The sequence below is a fragment of the Crocuta crocuta genome, unplaced genomic scaffold, assembly GCF_008692635.1.
Source record: "Crocuta crocuta isolate KB4526 unplaced genomic scaffold, BGI_CrCroc_1.0 scaffold25, whole genome shotgun sequence".
Lineage (NCBI taxonomy): Eukaryota > Metazoa > Chordata > Mammalia > Carnivora > Hyaenidae > Crocuta > Crocuta crocuta.
Genome location: NW_027532015.1, coordinates 21,177,376 through 21,195,832, shown reverse-complemented (window position 1 = coordinate 21,195,832; position 18,457 = coordinate 21,177,376). Strand labels below are relative to the sequence as shown.

General features: G+C 34.3%; 1 protein-coding gene across 1 annotated transcript in view; it reads left to right on the top strand.

The window, feature by feature from the left end:
• Positions 1–18,457, top strand: part of LAMA2 (laminin subunit alpha 2) — a 500,973-nt gene that overhangs the window by 242,192 nt on the left and 240,324 nt on the right. Inside the window, exons 14-16 of the mRNA XM_077775991.1 lie at positions 1,699–1,810; positions 7,564–7,677; positions 12,497–12,624. Coding sequence (XP_077632117.1) covers positions 1,699–1,810; positions 7,564–7,677; positions 12,497–12,624 — 354 coding nt within the window. The remainder of the gene's footprint in view (positions 1–1,698; positions 1,811–7,563; positions 7,678–12,496; positions 12,625–18,457) is intronic.

The window sequence follows — 18,457 nt, the reverse complement described above, 5'->3', positions numbered from 1 at the left end:
TAAATAGGCTCAATGCCCTTTGTGGGGCTTGAACTCAAAACTCTGAGATTAAGACTCACATGTTCTACTAACTGAACCAGCCAGACACCCCAAAACAATAAAGATTTTAGAAAATTATTAGCTCAAAAGCTTATAATTTGCTTAAAGGTGTTACTTTTGAAGATACATTTAATGAGCCGGTTAACTTTGTTCTCTGAGTTGATTATAGACTAGATTCCCAAATCTCGGAAGCTTCTTCATAATTGTGAGTCACCAATTAAAAACCTACCACCACTCTTGTGGAAAACAACTGAAAATGTAAGAGTTGGTTGTATCTTTCTTATGGTTAAAGAATAGTATATGATATTGTTTTATGGGGATTATCAATCATTTTAAGAAACAATACTTACCATAAATCAGTAGCAATCAATTAATCTTGTACCTTTAGGATTTATTTCAAAATTGTTTTAAGATATTAAAATGGAAATCAGTTGGATTTGGAGATGCAAATATTGTTTCGATTAGTACTCTTGTGGACATTTTCTATCCTGTTTCAACAGTCAATGGGAATATGTTAATAAAATGTTTAGTATTTAATAATCACCTACTATGTGTTATATCAGGAACCTTATATTCATTATTTCGTTTAATTCTTTTAGCAAGCTTATGATGCATGGACTCTTTTATTATCTCCATTACATAGATGGAGATAATACTGAGACCTAGAGAAAATAAGTAATTTTTCCTAGGATACAAGACTGGTAAATAAACATCAGAGACAGGATATGAATCTTGGTTGGCTGAAGCTTGAGTCCGTGTTCTTAAAAATAAAGCTTTTAAAACTTCCTTTTTTAAAAAATGGGAAAAAGCCAATAAGACACCAATGTTTATTTACGTTGTTAATTAGTATTAAGTTTGCATATTTTGAGGAGGAAATATGAACACACACACACACAGTATACACATATACCACTTATATTAATAGCATTTTCAATTTAGCCAAAACAGCTTTTCCCCAAAATAATGAGTGACACCAAATCACTCTATTAAAATCACCAGATTGTACAGAATCTAATAAAATGAAACCCATGGATACAGAGAACAATGCATTTAATTTAGGTTAAAAACAAATTAAGAAAATAGTTCTAAGTAATTCAACTGAGCATTTGGAAAAGTTTCACTTTTATCTCCCAATGTGCAAGATTTCTTTCTGAGGAAAAGAAATGAAAACAGCTTTTCTTTCTTTTTTATTTCTTTCTTTTTTTTTTTTTTGCTTTTATCTTTCCTTTCAATTTAAGTTTGAGCTGGATATCAATATTGTTTTCTTTGATTTTCTAGTTTAACGTTAAAATGACTCAAACAGGCATGTGATGTTTCTGTCTTAAAAGTACCTTCAACTACATTATTTTAAACTATCTACAGAAAATAATAATAATAATAAGGAAATTGAAACACATAGCCCAAACCCAGGAACTGGGCAAGAATGTTCTCATATCTTTTTCAGCATTTAATGCGGTCAATGTTGTGAGCACTTTTATCTGGACATAGATTACCTAATATGAGTGCCCAGGTCTTTAAGTTATAGATATTCATTGGCCTTCCCTTTCAACACAAATAGTTTACTTGTATTTCCATCCTGAATACTATACTATTCCTCAAACTCTATAGTACGTAAGAGTTCGTTTACATATTTACACTCTCTTTTTCTTTCCAATGAAGGTTGGGCTCTGTTGACCTTGAGTCCGCAGTCCCCTATCCTACTGATGGAAGCATTGCAACCGCTGTGGAGATTTGTCAATGTCCACCTGGGTATACTGGCTCCTCTTGTGAGGTAAGTTTGCAAGAATAAATCCTCAACTCTCCCAAGTCCCTTCAGTATTGCTTCTAGTAGACTGAAAAGTAATTTAGCTCTCCCAGCAATGATTGCACAAATAAATGATAGTGTCTTACCTAAAGAAGAAACTTGAGTGTCTGCCAAAAATCATGGCTTTCTAATAGAGAACTACTCATATTATGCCATCTTGAAATTATGTTTCTGCTTTGGATATTTTACTTTACTATAGATGAAAATCTGATGTTTTCATGAGTGTTTATTTCCTATTTAATTGGTCGATAAAATATGATGAATGATAGCAGGGAAATATTTAATATTTCAAAATAATTTCCCTTCATTTCTACCTCAGTACTTACCAGGAATTAGCAATATTTCTCCCCTTCCCCTCTAGCTTTTAATCTTATGTACCATTCTGTTGCTCTGCTTTATTTCTAAGAATACCAAACTGCAAGCCTCTGAAGGGTATAATCTTTAAAACATCAAGAATATAATATATGGATGAAATATTATGGTCTGAAAAATTCCCTGCATGTCTTTCATTCATTTAGCACTTAAAATTTGAGATGGGGCACTTGGGTGGCTCAGTCAGTTAATCGTCCGACTTCGGCTCAGGTCATGATCTCACAGTTCGTAGGTTCAAGCCCTGCGTTGGGCTCTGTGATGACAGCTCAGAACCTAGAGCCTGCTTCGGATTCTGTGTCTTCCTCTCTCTCTGACCCTCCCCTGCTCTCTCTCGCTCGCTCTCTCTCGCTGTCTCTCTCTCAGAAGTAAATAAAACATTAAAAAATTAAAAAATAAAATTAAATTTGAGATATGTATTGTTATCCCAGTACTCTAGATTTCTAATAAGATGAACATTTCTTACTTAATACCACAGTGTGTCATTTTAAGGTAATAATTTTTATTTACTTCTGGGCATTTTTTAGGTGGTTTGAAATTGGTTTCACTTGAAACCCAGTCAAAAAATGTAAACACAATTTTCCTGATAGAGGACATGGCTTGCAGATAAATAGGAGCTTAAATCCTTTAAAAATGGTGCTTTTAAGGAATCCTTTGAGTGTACCAAGATGTTCCACTTCAGCACACTATCCCATTATGCCATTTATAGAAATACTCTGGGCATTGCTTTGTCAGCTCTGTTGTACTCTGAAATAATGCATGCTTTTAGCAGATACATAGGATTTATAGTCATATTCATGACAAATGTGTTTTCTTTAACCAGGCTCAGATTCACCTATCTAGAAATAAAATGAAATGAAATTCAGGGAGGTCCTTGCTTTTCCAAATATCATCTCAAGAAGAGAAAAATAATTGTGGAAATAAATTAGTTCTGTCAACATAAATTTGATTTTTACATATAAATATATGCTGTGTTTGATGAAGCACAGGCTTTATTAAGAGCCTAGCAAATTTTATTTCAAACCTGAAAGCTCTCTTTGAATCTTGAAGTTCCTATTTCAGTTGGAAGAATGAACACCTTGATTCTATGCTTGCTTTACCACTTATCCTCACATGTGTTTTCTCCAGTACTCTTCACCATCTTTCTAGAAGTTCCAAACATACATTGATATAAAACTTAATATTAGAATCGCTCAGTTGGCTATGTTTCTGTTTCTTCTTTCCTTTCTTCAAAAATATTTACTGCGAATCTTTGGTAAATTCTGCACTCAATGCTGAGGGGATTATCAAGAAGATTACATCAAAATCCCTGTCCTTAAAGAGCTAACAGTCTGTTTGGGAGACAGAACAAATACATATGAAAAATTGGATCACAGCATTATATAATTAAGGGGCCAGTGAGTGGTATGGGACATAAGTGCAATAATCATTCAAAGAGATGAGCAGAGACAGATGTCACTGAAAGTATCCTGCAGTGGAGAAACCTCAATTGGATGTTCAATAATGGTAACAATTAGACGGGAAGAGAGAAGCATGAGAGTATGAAAGAGTCAAAGGAAAACATCAGATTTTTAGACTTGTTACTATTCATTCCCAATTTCATTTGCTTTTTATTGAGTTCATAAGACCAGTACTCTAGCTTTGCTGTGACTAATATGCACAAACCACTTCAACGCTGAGTAAACTACAAAGACCAGCATGTCTTCATTCTAGGTTGCCAAAAATCAGGTCTAACTACTCATTAGAATATCACATTTGGAGCCACAATGTTGATTCAAAATCTTTTTTTTTATCATTTCTACCTTACTTATAAATCCCTCTGCAGTTTATCTTTCAAATATTTTCTTACTCTCTTAGTATCATCATAATTCACTTCACTTCACAGGTGGGATAGGTGAAAAAGTGAAAGCAAAGTCTGTACTGAAAAAAGAAATCTCAGTTTTTGCTTCTGTATGGTGGAAGTAATATTAACCACCTCATAAGAGTGTTCATACTTTCGTTTAGCTAATAGATCTTGATAATCACATATTTTGACACAATCAAGACCTTGATGTGGATGATAAAGTGATCAACAACACAGATATGGTCCCTACCCTAAAGGACATTACATTTAATTGTACGCTAGACACTAGCTGGAGAACAGATTAAATTAATAAATAAATTACTACATGTAATGTCATGAAGGAAATCAACAAGGTGTCTTGATAAAGCTACTAAAATGGGCACAGGAAGAGTAGATGAGAAGGGCTAGTTTATAAAAGGTTGTCAGGAAAGGCTTTCTCAAGTGGTAGCATCTAAACTGGGTGTTGAAGAGTGAGAAGGGTAAGCTATGTAGAAAAAGCTGAAAGTGGTTTAGGAGGTAGTGGAAAGAAGCTTGGAGCCTTCAAGGACCTGGAAAGAGGGCAAGGAAGACTAGAAAGTAGTAAGCAAGGGAGAGAATAGGACGAGGTGTGATTGGAGAAGCCAGGCCATTCAGAGCTTTTCATGCATTATAATAATTTGGGTTTCTAGCCTCAGTGTAATGGAAATCATTAGAATACTTTAAGGTGGGTAGTGCCTTTATCTGAGTTTTTATTATATGAAAAAGTCCTTATGGCTACAGAGAAAATAACATAATATAGGAAGGCAAGAATGAGAAGAATGGTTAATAGGCTACTGTTGTAGAACACACTATTGTGGTTTATATTAGGATAATGGTAGGGGATATAGAAAGATATGGGTTTATTCTATATTTTTGTAGAACAATCAATAGGATTTATTATAGATTACATAGCAGGGCAGAGTTTAAAGAACTAAGGAATTTAAGAATGAGTCATAACGGTGCCTGGGTGCCTCAGTCGGTTAAGCATGTGACTCCTGATTTCAGCTCAGGTCATGATCTCATGGTTCATGGATCTGAGCCCTGCATCGGGCTCTGCACTAACAGTGTGGAGCCCGCTTGGGATTCTCTCTCTCTCCCTCTGCCCCTCCCCTGTTCATGCTCCCTCTCTTTCTCTCATAATAAATAAATAAAACTTAAAAAAAAGAATGAGTCATAGATTACCAGTTTGAGCAAATTGTATGCAACGCCATTTACTAAGCTGAGGAAGACTGGGGAGAAATAGCCATGGGCAGAGGATGGGATCAACAATCCATTTTAAAATATTAGGTTTGAAAAGTGTAAACTAGATGTCAACTTTACAGTTAGAATATGCAAGTCTTGAACCTGGAATATCTGTCTGGTCTAGAGATAGGTATTTGGAAGGGATCATCACCTACGGGACTGAATAAAATTACCTAGGAGACACTGTGATGAGAAAGAGAAAAGCAATCAAGCCCCTGGGAGCTCCTGCCTATGAGAACTTGGGTCAAAGCAGAGAAGAGTGCAAAAAGCTGGTGTGGAAACATGGAGTTGTGATGGCATGGAAATTGAGAGAAGAGGGCATTTGAGGGAGAGAGGAGACAACTAAGCCATATGTTGATGAGAGGTCAGATAAAATGCAGTCACAGAATGGTCTACCAGCTTTGGCTACCTGGCATGTGGCGGCATAGCCAAGGTCAGTTTTAATTGAGAGGTGACTGCAGAAGACAGAGTAGAATGGAATGAAGCATGAGAGGGAAGAGAGGAAGAGAAGACTTTTTAGAGTAGTTTTACTGAGAAAGACAAACAAGAAACTGGAAAGTTCTGATATATAAAGGAAGCAATTTTGTCATATTTGTTAACTTTTAATGGGGATAGTAGATCATATGTTTTGAACTGATAGTAATGATCCAGTGAAAAAGAAAGGTATTACTGGTGCAGCCCAGAGAGAGAATATTGGAAAGACAACAGATAATGGAATGCCGAGTATGAGTGTAGTAAGTCTCCTTTGAGTAGATGTAGAAATCTGCATGCCCTGCTCCATTGTTCCAGAAAAGAATATGGCAAATGGAGATATTGCTGATACTTGCAGATTTGATGAGCCTGCAGTATAGGAGTACATTTGCAGAGTATTAAAAAAAAAGCTCATTAATGACAATTCTATGAATATTTGTCCTGAAAACAGTCTATCAGTTCTCTCTCTGTCATTAACACCCTTGATTTCTACCATCTTCTGGATATATGACTTCACCAGTTTCTAAAAATACATATTAGAGAAAGAAATGTCTTCTATGATGAATCTAGGGTGGCAAAAATATTTAGTGAGGAGAAATTATGAGAAAGGGATAAAAAATCGACATCTTTCTTGTACTGCCCAAATTAAGAGGAAAGACATTTTTGCTTTCCTTTCAGATGTGAAGGATCAGCAGACCCTTTTTTATGTGTTTGTTATTGATGTTCAAATTTAAGAGTCTTCATACCCTGAGGCTGAAGGAACATTTCCAGCAGTACACAACACAATTCTATAAGCTTTATTACTTCAGTGGTTTCTGTTTTGTTTCCATTTTCAACTGGAAAAAAAAGGCCTTTTCATGATATATTATGTTGTACTAAACCAGTCAGAAATATAATCAATAACCCACAAAATGCAGTTATAACTTGAGAGAGAATGCAAGCTTCCAGAGGGCAGTAGTGTCACACACACACACACACACACCTTATTTTGCATCCCATACAGTTTGTAGTAACACCCACAGAAGGGAAACTTAATTATAAGACCCAAATATTTTTAAGCAGAATTCCATTTTTGATTAATAAAGGGTTTCATACTTTTAAAAGGAATGATGAATATAAGTAGAGTTCTAGTAGAATAATGTAATAAAAATAAAATATCAAGGGACTCTATGGTAAATAAATCACAAACTATTTTGTGCAAATTTGAGAAAACATAATAGGATGAGAATGAAACATGAATTCTTTACGTGTAGACATCAGCTGTGTATGTGATCAGATGTAAGAGTGGCCACGACTTTCTTCCGAGTGATTGTAAAGGGAAAGATTGAAGGTGTGTGTGTGTAAGGGAATGTATTCCAGAAAATCAACATTCCTTCAGATGACATTAGGTGCTCTCTTAGGCTAAGGGTCTTTGAAAGTCCTTTAATGTCTGCTGCTTTTTTCAATACTTTTATTCTATTTTCCCACCTGTGCTTTTTACTTTGAGACTGTCACATTTCAATTCTTTATATCTCTTCTTTATTTTACCATTTCAGAAGAGACACCAAGCTAATGCTTCCTCTAATCTCATACCTGCCAGTAACGCTAAGGTCAGTACAAAACTCCCAAATGTCAGGAGGAATAGCTCTTTAGCAATATTTCAAGAGTAGCAACACTTTGATGAGCATGTTTGCTGAATTTGCTACCTAAATATTTTCTTTTATCTAACAAAGTAAAAAAAAAAAAAAAAGAACTTTTTAAAAGATCCCTGAGACTTGAAACCTTATCTTTCTTTCAGTCTTGTTGGCCTCGGCACCGACGAGTCAACGGCACTATTTTTGGTGGCATCTGTGAACCATGTCAATGCTTTGGCCATGCAGAATCTTGTGATGATCTCACTGGAGATTGCCTGGTAAGTGCTTTCTCCTTTGGGAATGCTGATTGACAAGGCTGAAATCGGCTCAATAGGCCTGCAATTCAGTTACTACCTTTGGGACAAACACTTGAGTCAAGATGTGATTTGACAGGAATCTTTATATTGAACAGAGTTGGAAGCTGAGAATGTTCTTTCATATGTAGTCTTCCTGACTAATGAGCATTAGGAAATGTTTATCCATATTAGTGAAAGAAGTCAATTAGAATTAGACACATCATCATAAAATATACCTAATGACTGAGATACATATCTACCCTCAATGTATGTAGTTTCAATCCCGTCTATAAATCTATCAAAAATAGGCTGTATTTCCATAACAGAAAATGGTTTGTATCCCCACGATATGAAAAGTGTAAAATATAACCTTTATAATAGACATAATTCATTTTTTTCCACATTGAAAAAATAGGGCATACTGCATGATTTTTATTTTAAAATTTCAACATTTAAGTAAAAAAAATGTGTCACATGTAAAGATGCCTGGGGTGGCTCAGTCAGTGAAATGTCCGACTCTGGATTTTGGCTAATGCGATCTCACAGGTTGTGATTTTGAGCCTCATATTGGGGCTCCATGCTGACAATTGGGAGCCTGATTGGGATTCTCTCTCTACCTATTTTTCCCCTTCCCACTTCTCTCTCTTTATCTCTTTCAAGGTAAATAAATGAACTTTTTATTAAAAGTGTCATGTGTAGATTAAAAAAATAATAAATATACACAATACATATTATCAGAGTTGCCTCTTCCAGCTACAATGAAGTCCAAACTTTTAAGAAGAAATGATCTCTGCAAAGGTCAGCACTTTCCATCCTTCTAAGAAGCCTCTAGATTGAAGAATATATACCACATAGACCATCCTGATGAACTCAAGGGCATGTTACTTTGATATTCTCTGACATGGCATGAAGCTTGAAACAACACTTCTCATTTCATTAGTCTTGCAGAAACACAATTTGAAACTGTGCCAATTTATGAGGATATCATATTCTCATTTCCCTGTAGTATTTAAGGCAGACTCTGTTATCTTTATTTCTTAATGTTCTCTCTTCCTCTTGCTCAATGTTTTCCCCCTTTTTCTTCCACTTAAAAGCTTCTGAGACAAACCCAAATGAAAATTCAGGGCTTTTGTTTCAATGTAATTTGGCATTTAGGTTTATTAATGCTCTTTCTGTTTTCTCTCTATAAGATTTGTTTAATTGCATTGCAGTATAAAGCATGATAGCTTTAATTTGTGGAATAGTAGATTTTTCCAATGGCATTTTTATGAATAGAAAGACTAAGCAATTTTCATTTTAATTATACCATGAGTCATTTAAAATGTACCTTGGGAAAAATATTGAGTTACCTTTAAACACTTTGCTAACATGCTTTAGGAACTATTCAGCCTAAAGCTGGTATGGATTTGCTTTCTTTAAAACTGAAAAGATAAAATAAATATATCACAGACTGAAACTAGTAATATTTCATGTTAAATTCATCGTAATTAAATCATATCATGCTGCTGGTCCATTTGGTTATGTGATATAAGAATGGAAGTCCTACTTTTAGAATAAATAGTTTCCGTGTAATTTGGAGAGGAAGAAGGACAGGAGTGAAGACTATTAGAGAATTTCTGTTGAAATCTAGTTTATTGACTCTGTTTTATGGAAAGAAAAACAGGAATCCACCTTTAAATAATAGAAGGTATCTTAGGGAAACAATGAAACAGATTCTAGTGTTTTCTGGGTTTTCCATTATAGTGGGTCAAAATGTGATCATGAAAGATATTTTCTGGAGAATTTCAAATGCCTTTTATCTGAAATGATATTGATAACTAAGTGCTATTTTGCCACTTTGAGCACACTGGTTCTGATTTGGTCCATGAAGAGAAAAATATTTAAATGTTACACATTATGGGCATTTTTAATGTTTACATAACCCACATTTTATCTTCTTTATCAATTATGTATGCTTTTTCTGCTAGCATTACACAGAATTTATTAAATTTACAGGTAAACTGAGTTCCTGTTACCTTGGTTTGAAATACAATTATAAATGAACTGAAATAAGGGTGTCTGGGGAGCTCAGTAGGTTAAGCGTCCAGATTTAGCTCAGGTCATGATCTCATAGTTTGTGAATTTGAGTCCCACGTCAGGCTCTGTCCTGATAGCTCAGAGCCTGGAGCCTGCTTCAGATTCTGTTTCTCCCTCTCTCTCTTTGCCCCTCTCCCACTCGCACTGTCTCTCTCTCAAAAGTAAACATTTAAAAAATTTAAAAAAATTAATTAACTGAATGGATTTTTGATATCACATCAAAATCCAGACCTCTTTTATAGTGTGGATCTATATAAAAAGGTCATTTTAACTCAAAGTACATTTGAAGTGATCCAGGAAACATTTAAAGCCACATGGAAAGATGGTATACTTGCCCCTTCTCACAGTTATTGTCCAATGCACTGTGAATGGACATTCAGAAAGCACTTTATAGCAGGACACCTGTAAAAACAGCCTATTAGAGTGCATCTCTCATGTTTTCAGTTCTGATTTCCAGCGTATTGTTGCCTCATGCTGTTTAATAGTTTCAGCTGCAAAAAAACTTGTGTTAGATTAATTTTATGATTTCCATAAAATGAAATATGACATTAGTAAAAGTAAGCAACTTCTACATGTTCTTTTTCTTTTAGATCAGGAGTCAAGAAAAAACAGCGTGTCTGGGGTATGCAAGATTCTCAGTGGAGTTTTAGAAATACCATTTTCAATGTTATTAATACAATCAATTTTATAGTCTTATTTTTAAAACCCTTAAATCTTTGAAAAGTATAATTTGATCATGTCAATATGACAATGTGCATAAATATTGCAAAAAATATATGAGTTTTTAGTAATAGCCTTAGTTAAATTTGAGGACCTGAAAGGAATTAATATGAAGATGAGATCAAAGAAGGAAGCTTTCCTTCATGATCCATGTTTTATACATTCCATCTTAATATGCTGTTATTTACATAACTGTTAATAGTAAAGTTAGCCTCTCTCCTCTCTTCGGAAAGGCTTGCTAAGTGCATTTGAGAGACAATTTAAAGTACCTTGAAGAGAAACCTATTTTCAAGTATCACCAGATACTAAAGAATTACCTATTCACTTGTAGTTGATGAGACTGTCATGGGATTTCAGAGCTTGAAAACTTCATAAATCATAGGCTTGAACTCCCTCATTTTATAGAATGTGAGAGATGCAGAGCATTAAATGATTGGATTTTAATTTCATGTCATCTACTCAATAAAGAAGCTATTCCTCTCCCCGATGAATTTAATAAGTTTTGTTTAAAACCATATATTTATTTGTGTTTTTATTAAATCCGTTGACCACATGTAATTAAAATGAACTTCTTTAAAAATATGCTGATATAATAATGTTTCAGACCTTTCATTAAATTAGGCTGTCTATTCCAACAGTCAACCAGATTTGATAAATATTTATTTTTTTAAAGTGAATGTATAGGATCGTCTGGGTGGCTCAGTAGGTTAAGCGTCCGACTTCAGCTCAGGTCATGATCTCACGGTTCATGGGTTTGAGCCCCGTGTCGGGCTCTGTGCTGACAGCTAGCTTAGAGCCTGGAGCCTGTCTTCAGATTTTGTGTCTCCCTCTCTCTCTGCCCCTCCCCTGCTCATGCTGTCTATATCTCTCTCTCAAAAATAAATAAAACATTAAAAATATTTAAAAATAAAGTTAATGTATATTTTAGCAATTTCTCCTACATATTTAATTACTGATCATAAAAATAAAGATTTTGCACCCCTAAACTTTGCTGAACTCTTTTCAACATGAGAATAATAGAATTTCATATAGTTGCAAAATAAAAATGTATTTCAGTCATAACGAATCCATATTGGATGGTTTTTAAAAGGAACTGGATATATTTTATTGAAGAAGTTAGATCTACATGATGCCAAACATTAAAATTTATCAAATTGTGCTTCGAAAGATTTATAGACAGTCCCTGTGTTTGGTACACTGAATTGTTCATCTTTTTTGAACATACTCTGAGGTGTTAAGTCTACTTTAACTAATATGAAGAAATCAAGATACAAATTATTTTATTTTGATTTTTTTATCCTTGAAGAGGACATAACCCAACATTACTATTTGCAGAAAAATGCAGTTTTGTTGAAGAAAAAAATGTTGGAGAGCTTGTCAGGCACCTTGTGGTTTTATTATATATTGGAATGCATTTAAAAATTTTTCAATATTCTCATTGTTTAATTATGAGCCATGCAGGCCCCTCACAGGTGTAATACATTAGTGCATTGTCCCAATCATCTGAGCCCACTGACGTCCAAATTAATCTCTGAGGTAAGAGGATCATCACCCAGAGGATTTGTATGAGTAGCCACTATGCTCATTACATCAGCAATTTTAAGCTGAACAATGGACTTTTACCTAGAATCAGCTGCAATTTCCATTAGACATATATTATATATGTGCACATATATACATATATACATGCATGCACAATCACATGTATTTCCTTATGAAAAACATTGAAATGTACAGAAAAAAGGAAATAAGATTCATATAATGAAAAAAGGTATAATGAATTTCAGTTGTTTTTTGTTAAGAGTGCATATGCTTAAACTGGCGTGTAGTTCATAAGCTACATATTAATTATCAATGCTATTTCCCAGCTGTAAAATTGACCATTTAATGTGGAAAATTATTCTTCCTAGCAGGGAATAGACTAATAACTCTGTAGAACAATTTTTGGTAGTATGTTGATGCTTGAGACCAACGTAATAAACTCTGACGTGTATTTCTTCCTCAGAACTGTAAGGATCACACAGGTGGCCCGTACTGCAATAAATGTCTTCCTGGTTTCTATGGTGATCCTAGTAAAGGAACCTCTGAGGACTGTCAGCCCTGTGCCTGTCCACTCAATATCCCATCCAATAAGTGAGTCGCAAACTTACCTCTCTAATGATTCGGGCATCCAGTTCTGCAAGTTCATTTTTGACATACAATGTTTCTTTCCCTTACGACACATAATAAACAATAAATATATGCATGAATTTCTCTGGAAGGTAATATGAGTTTTTCTAAATATAAAATATTTAAAGGTGTGGCTATTTATTCTACAGAATTTTTAATATTTTAGTTCTAGTTGTGTGATTTAATATAAGAAATAGAACTGAAGTAGAATTTCTAAAACAACTATAAATGATAGACCTATTTTATACATATATATACATGTGCCCACATGTACACACATACATGGATGTATATCCTTGATGCTGTAATGAAAAAAAGCCACTAATACTGGGGTGCTTGTCTGGCTCAGTGGTAGAGCAGGTGACTCTTGATCTCGGTTTTGTGAGTTTGAGCCCCACATTGGGTATAGAGTTTACTTTAATTAAATAAATAAGATATGTGTATATTTTTAAAAGGTCAATGTTTGTATTAGTACAAATATTGCTCATTTGGATCCCAGTCTCACACGATTTATTTATGCATCTTGAGCAGTTCACAGACTCTTAAGAAAGTAAAGTAAGAGACCAATCTAGCTGACCTTTAAGCACTCACTCTATCCCTTGGTTTATAGAGGGATCGTTTATCATATTATCAAATGATATATGATATATATCAGTTTATCTTACTAAAATAGTTACAGCAGTAAGAACTATATTTAAACTATATCAATATTGAAATATGGGTGAAAATAAGCACTTTATTTGGCATAAACAAAATATTTAAACAGTTTAATGAAAGCTTTATTCAATTTTTTCAGTCATTTTTTATTCTTTATTTTTAAAAAATTTTCCAATGGGACATCTGAGTGACTCAGTTGGTAAAGCATCTGACTCTTGATTTCAGCTCTGGTCATGATCTCACAGTTCATGAGATTGAGCCCCGTGGCAGGCTCCGTGCTGACAGCACAGAGCCTGTTCAGGATTCACTCCCTCTTTCTCTGCCTCTCCCCAACTTGCTTACACATGTGCTTTCTCTGTCTCTCTCAAAAATAAATAAACTTTAAGAAATAAATAAAAATTAAAAAATAAACATGTTCTAATTATTCATCTAGAAAAATAACCTTGGAGTCTTGGAGAAAACTTTTATTTTTTACATTTTTTTCATGTTTATTTATTTTGAGAGAGATAGAGGGAGAGAGAGAATCCTAAGCAGGCTCCACACCTATCGTGAAGTCTGAGGAAGGTCACCATCCCATGAACACTGAGATCATGACCTGAGCTAAAATTAAGAGTCAGACACTTAACTGACTGAACCACCCAGATGCCCCAGGAGAAGACTTTGAGACGTATACATTTTGTCTGCCTCTTCCCCTCACCGTTTAGGGAAATACTCTATTAGAGCTGCACTAATTCTCATTCTGTCCAGCTGGCCATCCTTAAGCAAATACTTAAGCAAAACCTTGAATCATAAATATTTTTATTATTTTAATGGGGCATACTTTGTTGATCAAAACCCAATGTTTTTGTAGTAGTAAAAAATTGTAAATAATGATAAGTTTAAGCAAAAGGGATTTTTTTTTTGGAGACTCTTCTTAAAGGTAAGTTTAGTGCTTAATAATGTTGATATTATATTAGGCACTTTCCAGCTATTTCTAAATGCTGTGATAATGCTTGAAGAGCTTAAATTTTAAGTGATTTTTTAAAAAAATTAAATCTGTCGCCTGTAGTCTGAACCTAACAGTGTTATCAAGTTGGCAATATTTTGAGTGACGCCTTATCCAAGACACTGCTAATGAAAATTGTCTTTTGTTAGTGTCTATGAATACTATATGCTAAAGACATTGAGAATGATTTTGTCATTAAGTTTAAAAGTCCTCATTGAAATTGTGATTTCTGCTTTTCAGCCCACATGAAATCCTTATTCTCCTCTCCAGAATCCACCTCCTTCAGCATTTTACTTACACCTTAGTCATTGGAGTAAAAAAAGAGAACGAGTTAATATTTAATTGAAGCAGACTACTATATTGTAGGTATAGCACTACGCAGTCCAATAGGGTAAATATTAGTCCCATTTTATAGATTAAGAAAAAAAGGCTCCAAGTGGGAAACTAGCATTATGGAACCAATTCTGAAGCTAGATTTCCTTGAATTAAATGCTGAGTTCTAAACTTTCTAGTGGTGTGACTCTGGCAAGATTACTTAAATGCTCTGTCTCAGTTCTTTCATCATTAGTTGTGATAATAAGGCCTTCTTATAGGGTTGTGAAAATTATGTAAATTAAAATACACCAAGCACGTAAAACAATGATTCAACATGGTAAGTCCGAGGCTAGGATTGGTTATTATTAAATAACTTTATCAGAGTCATATATTAAGGTATCAGGGGTGCTTGGGTGGCTCAGTTGGTTAAATATCTGACTCTTGATTTTGGCTCAGGTTATGATCCCAGGGTCCTGGGATCAAACCCTGTGCCATGCTCTGTGCTGACAGTGCAGAGTCTGCTTCAGATTCTCTTTCTCTTTCTCCCTCTGTGCTATTCATGTGGGTGCACGCTCTCTGTCTCAAAATTAAATTAAATTAAATTAAATAAGATTAAAAAATAGTATCAGAGTTGAAATTTTAAGTTTAAAGTCAATGTACTTTCTACTCCTCTGCAATGTACATTGAGGATTTCTTTGAAAATCACACATTTGATTTTAGTGATAACATTAAAAACAAATGAGCAGTTGGGTTAATGCATATTGGTGATCAAAATATTTCCAGAGTTTACAGTTCAAGCTTGGATAGACACAAAACCAAAGATCCTTTAGCATCCAAAGGGTATCAGTGAAGATGAAAAAGGCAAAACGGAAACCTCTGGAAAATAATAAACATAGAACAAATTAAATTCCTTCATAAGCTATGGTGAGTCAGCCTTGTATTGGCCATAATATGACATAATCTTTGCTCACTGATATACTTGTGAATGGTTAGAGGACCTTCTCATTCACTATGTCTGAATGAAATTTTCCAGGACTATCCAATACACTAGAAACTCACTGCTCAACACTCACCTTTCACTGAGGTAAATGGGGGGCTTACGTTTGATCACTCATTTATGGCACCCCTTCTCAGGCAAAATGTCATAGCTGTTAGCAGCAGACCTGCCATTGATTGTACAATGTGAATCTTAGTCCAATACATTATTATGTAATTGATTGGACATGAGTTTATCCTCCAGTCTGACCAACATTACTATAAATGCAGAAGAGCCATTAGGGAGAGAACTTTGCTTGGGTAATTATAGGCATTCATGGCCCATCCTTTTCTGTTTACTGTGCTTCTACTTTAATTTTAATAATAGGTTCTAATTGTGTTCCTGAAAGAAAACAGAAAGTCAGTGTCACTATCCATCAGTGACAAAAGGATCAGGTCCCAGTTATAATGATGGTATTTCCTCAAGTACGTGTATTCTAATTTGATATAATTATACAGATGTTGATTTTAAAAAAAAAAGACAACTCAATAACATCAGCGACACCAAGTATTTAAAAACCTTCAATTTTTAAGATGTTTTTTCTTACATTAAATAATTATTAAATAATAATGTTATCATTAGAAGTAGAACTGGAAATAGAGCAGTAACCTGTTTTAAATTCTAGCTTTAAATATAGCATTTCTATAAGTTGAAAGAGGAGAGGATGATAATATACTTAGTTGAAAAATATGAGTTCTGTGTTTGAAGTTATAAAGACTTTTAAATTTAGGGTGGTTGGGTGGCTCAGTTGGTTAAGTGTTCGACTTAGGGTTCAGGTCATGATCTTGCGGTCTATGGATTCGAGCCCAGCACTGGGCTCTGTGCTGAGAGCCTGGAGCCTGCTTCCGATTCTGTGTCTCCCTCTCTCTCTGCCTCTCCCCTGCTCATGCTCTATCTTTTGCCCTCTCAAAACTAAACATTAAAATAAAATTAAAGACTTTTAAATTTAAAACAGCATGGAAAATAACATAGTTTAGCTGTGCAATTGTGATTAGAAAAACCCATTGTAATCTAATAACCTGAAATGTTTTATTTTTAAATCAATAATGGAACAGTTAGGGAACTCTTCATTCAAAAAAAAAAAATTTCAAGGGCTACCTCAGTAGCTCAGTTGGTTAAGCGTCCAACTTCGGCTCAGGTCATGATCTCACAGTTCGTGGGTTCGAGCGCAGTGTCAGGTTCTGTGCTGACAGCCAGCTCAGAGCCTGTTTCAGATTCTGTCTCCCTCTCTCTCTGACTCTCCCCTGCTCACATTCTCTCTCTCTCTCTTTCTTTCTGTCTCTCTCAGAAATAAATGAAACATTAAAAAAATTAAAAAATTCAAAATGTCATTAGTATCATAATCTGAGTTGAAAACTCTGATGAATAAATTGAATAGTCACAAATAATCCAGATGATGGGATTCAGATTTTCACAGGTTATTCAGAAAAAAAAAATTCAGCTGAAGGTTACTGCAACCTTCATCTAGAAGTATAAGGCTTAGTGATAGTTTTGCTTTGGTGATTTATCTATTTAATCCTTGATCATAAATCTTATAGATCACAAGCATTTTGGCTCCAAATTTCTTAGATAATATTGTTAAATAAATCAAATATGTAGGGAGATAGAGATTGATTGGTATAATTATTATGATATATGAATACAGACAAGCATATAATATTTAAATCATACATATATATCAACTTCATCAACTATTTACAGTGTCCACTTTTGCCTAGCTTTCTCATTTTGGTGATGTATATATTCTAGCTATAGGTTGTAACTGCATAGTAAAATTTGTCTGTAGAGAAGCAAGTAAAAATATAAATATTTCAAATGTTTTATATTCATTAATTTCTGGCGTCATATAGCTTATGGATTAAATACAATATGAAAGAGACACATGAATGCCTACCTCTGAACACTTAGAATGTGTTCAAATAGATAATATTATTGAAACCATTTATATCATAAAATTCATATCATTTTGAATACTACTTCCTTGAATGCATCAGGAATGGTAAAATTCAAATTTTTCAAAGAAGGGAACACTTCTAGAATGGACTTTTGGTCTCACTGAAAAAACTACATTGAATTATGGCTGTTAAAATTAATAGTTTTAATAGAGAATTATAAATATTCCAAGACAAAAGGTAAACTTAAGGAAATATTTAGCAACATTGTGTAGAAATTTTAGAGTGTGTTAGATGTTTTAGAGCACTTCTGTACACATTGTTTTATGTCAGCATGAGTGATTGTGATGTATTTTACTAGTCCCTTATACCAGAAAGGGGAAATGAACTCTAGAGAAATTAAACAGATTGATCGTGATTATTACAGCTTGCTTGGGGCAGATCCAGCGTTAGAACCCATATATTCTGATTCACCTCTCTGTGCTTCTCCAATGGGTCTATAGATATCAGAACAGTTACAAAGACATTGAAGAGATGCAAGGGAATAAAGAAAGAAAAGAAAATTAACAAACCTTCACATCAGACAAACTGCAAATGTTCATCTTAAGAAATCCTAGGGTTTGGCGACCGTTATGCTAATGCAAATGTTCGGAATTAGAGCATGTTGTGAAAGTGCAGGTTTAATTAACAAGTAATTAAATACCTCAAAATTGAAACAAATCAACATATTTTGGCAGAAACGTCTAAGGTGTTATGAAATTGCTGCTATAACTTAATGTGGCACTCTGCAGAGAACTTGCTCTCATACTTTATCAGTACGAAAGGCTTTACTCGGTAGAGCATAGTCTCTCATTTTGCTGCCTGAGAAACTCAAATTAAAGGGAAAAATAGCATGCAAACACACAGAGAATA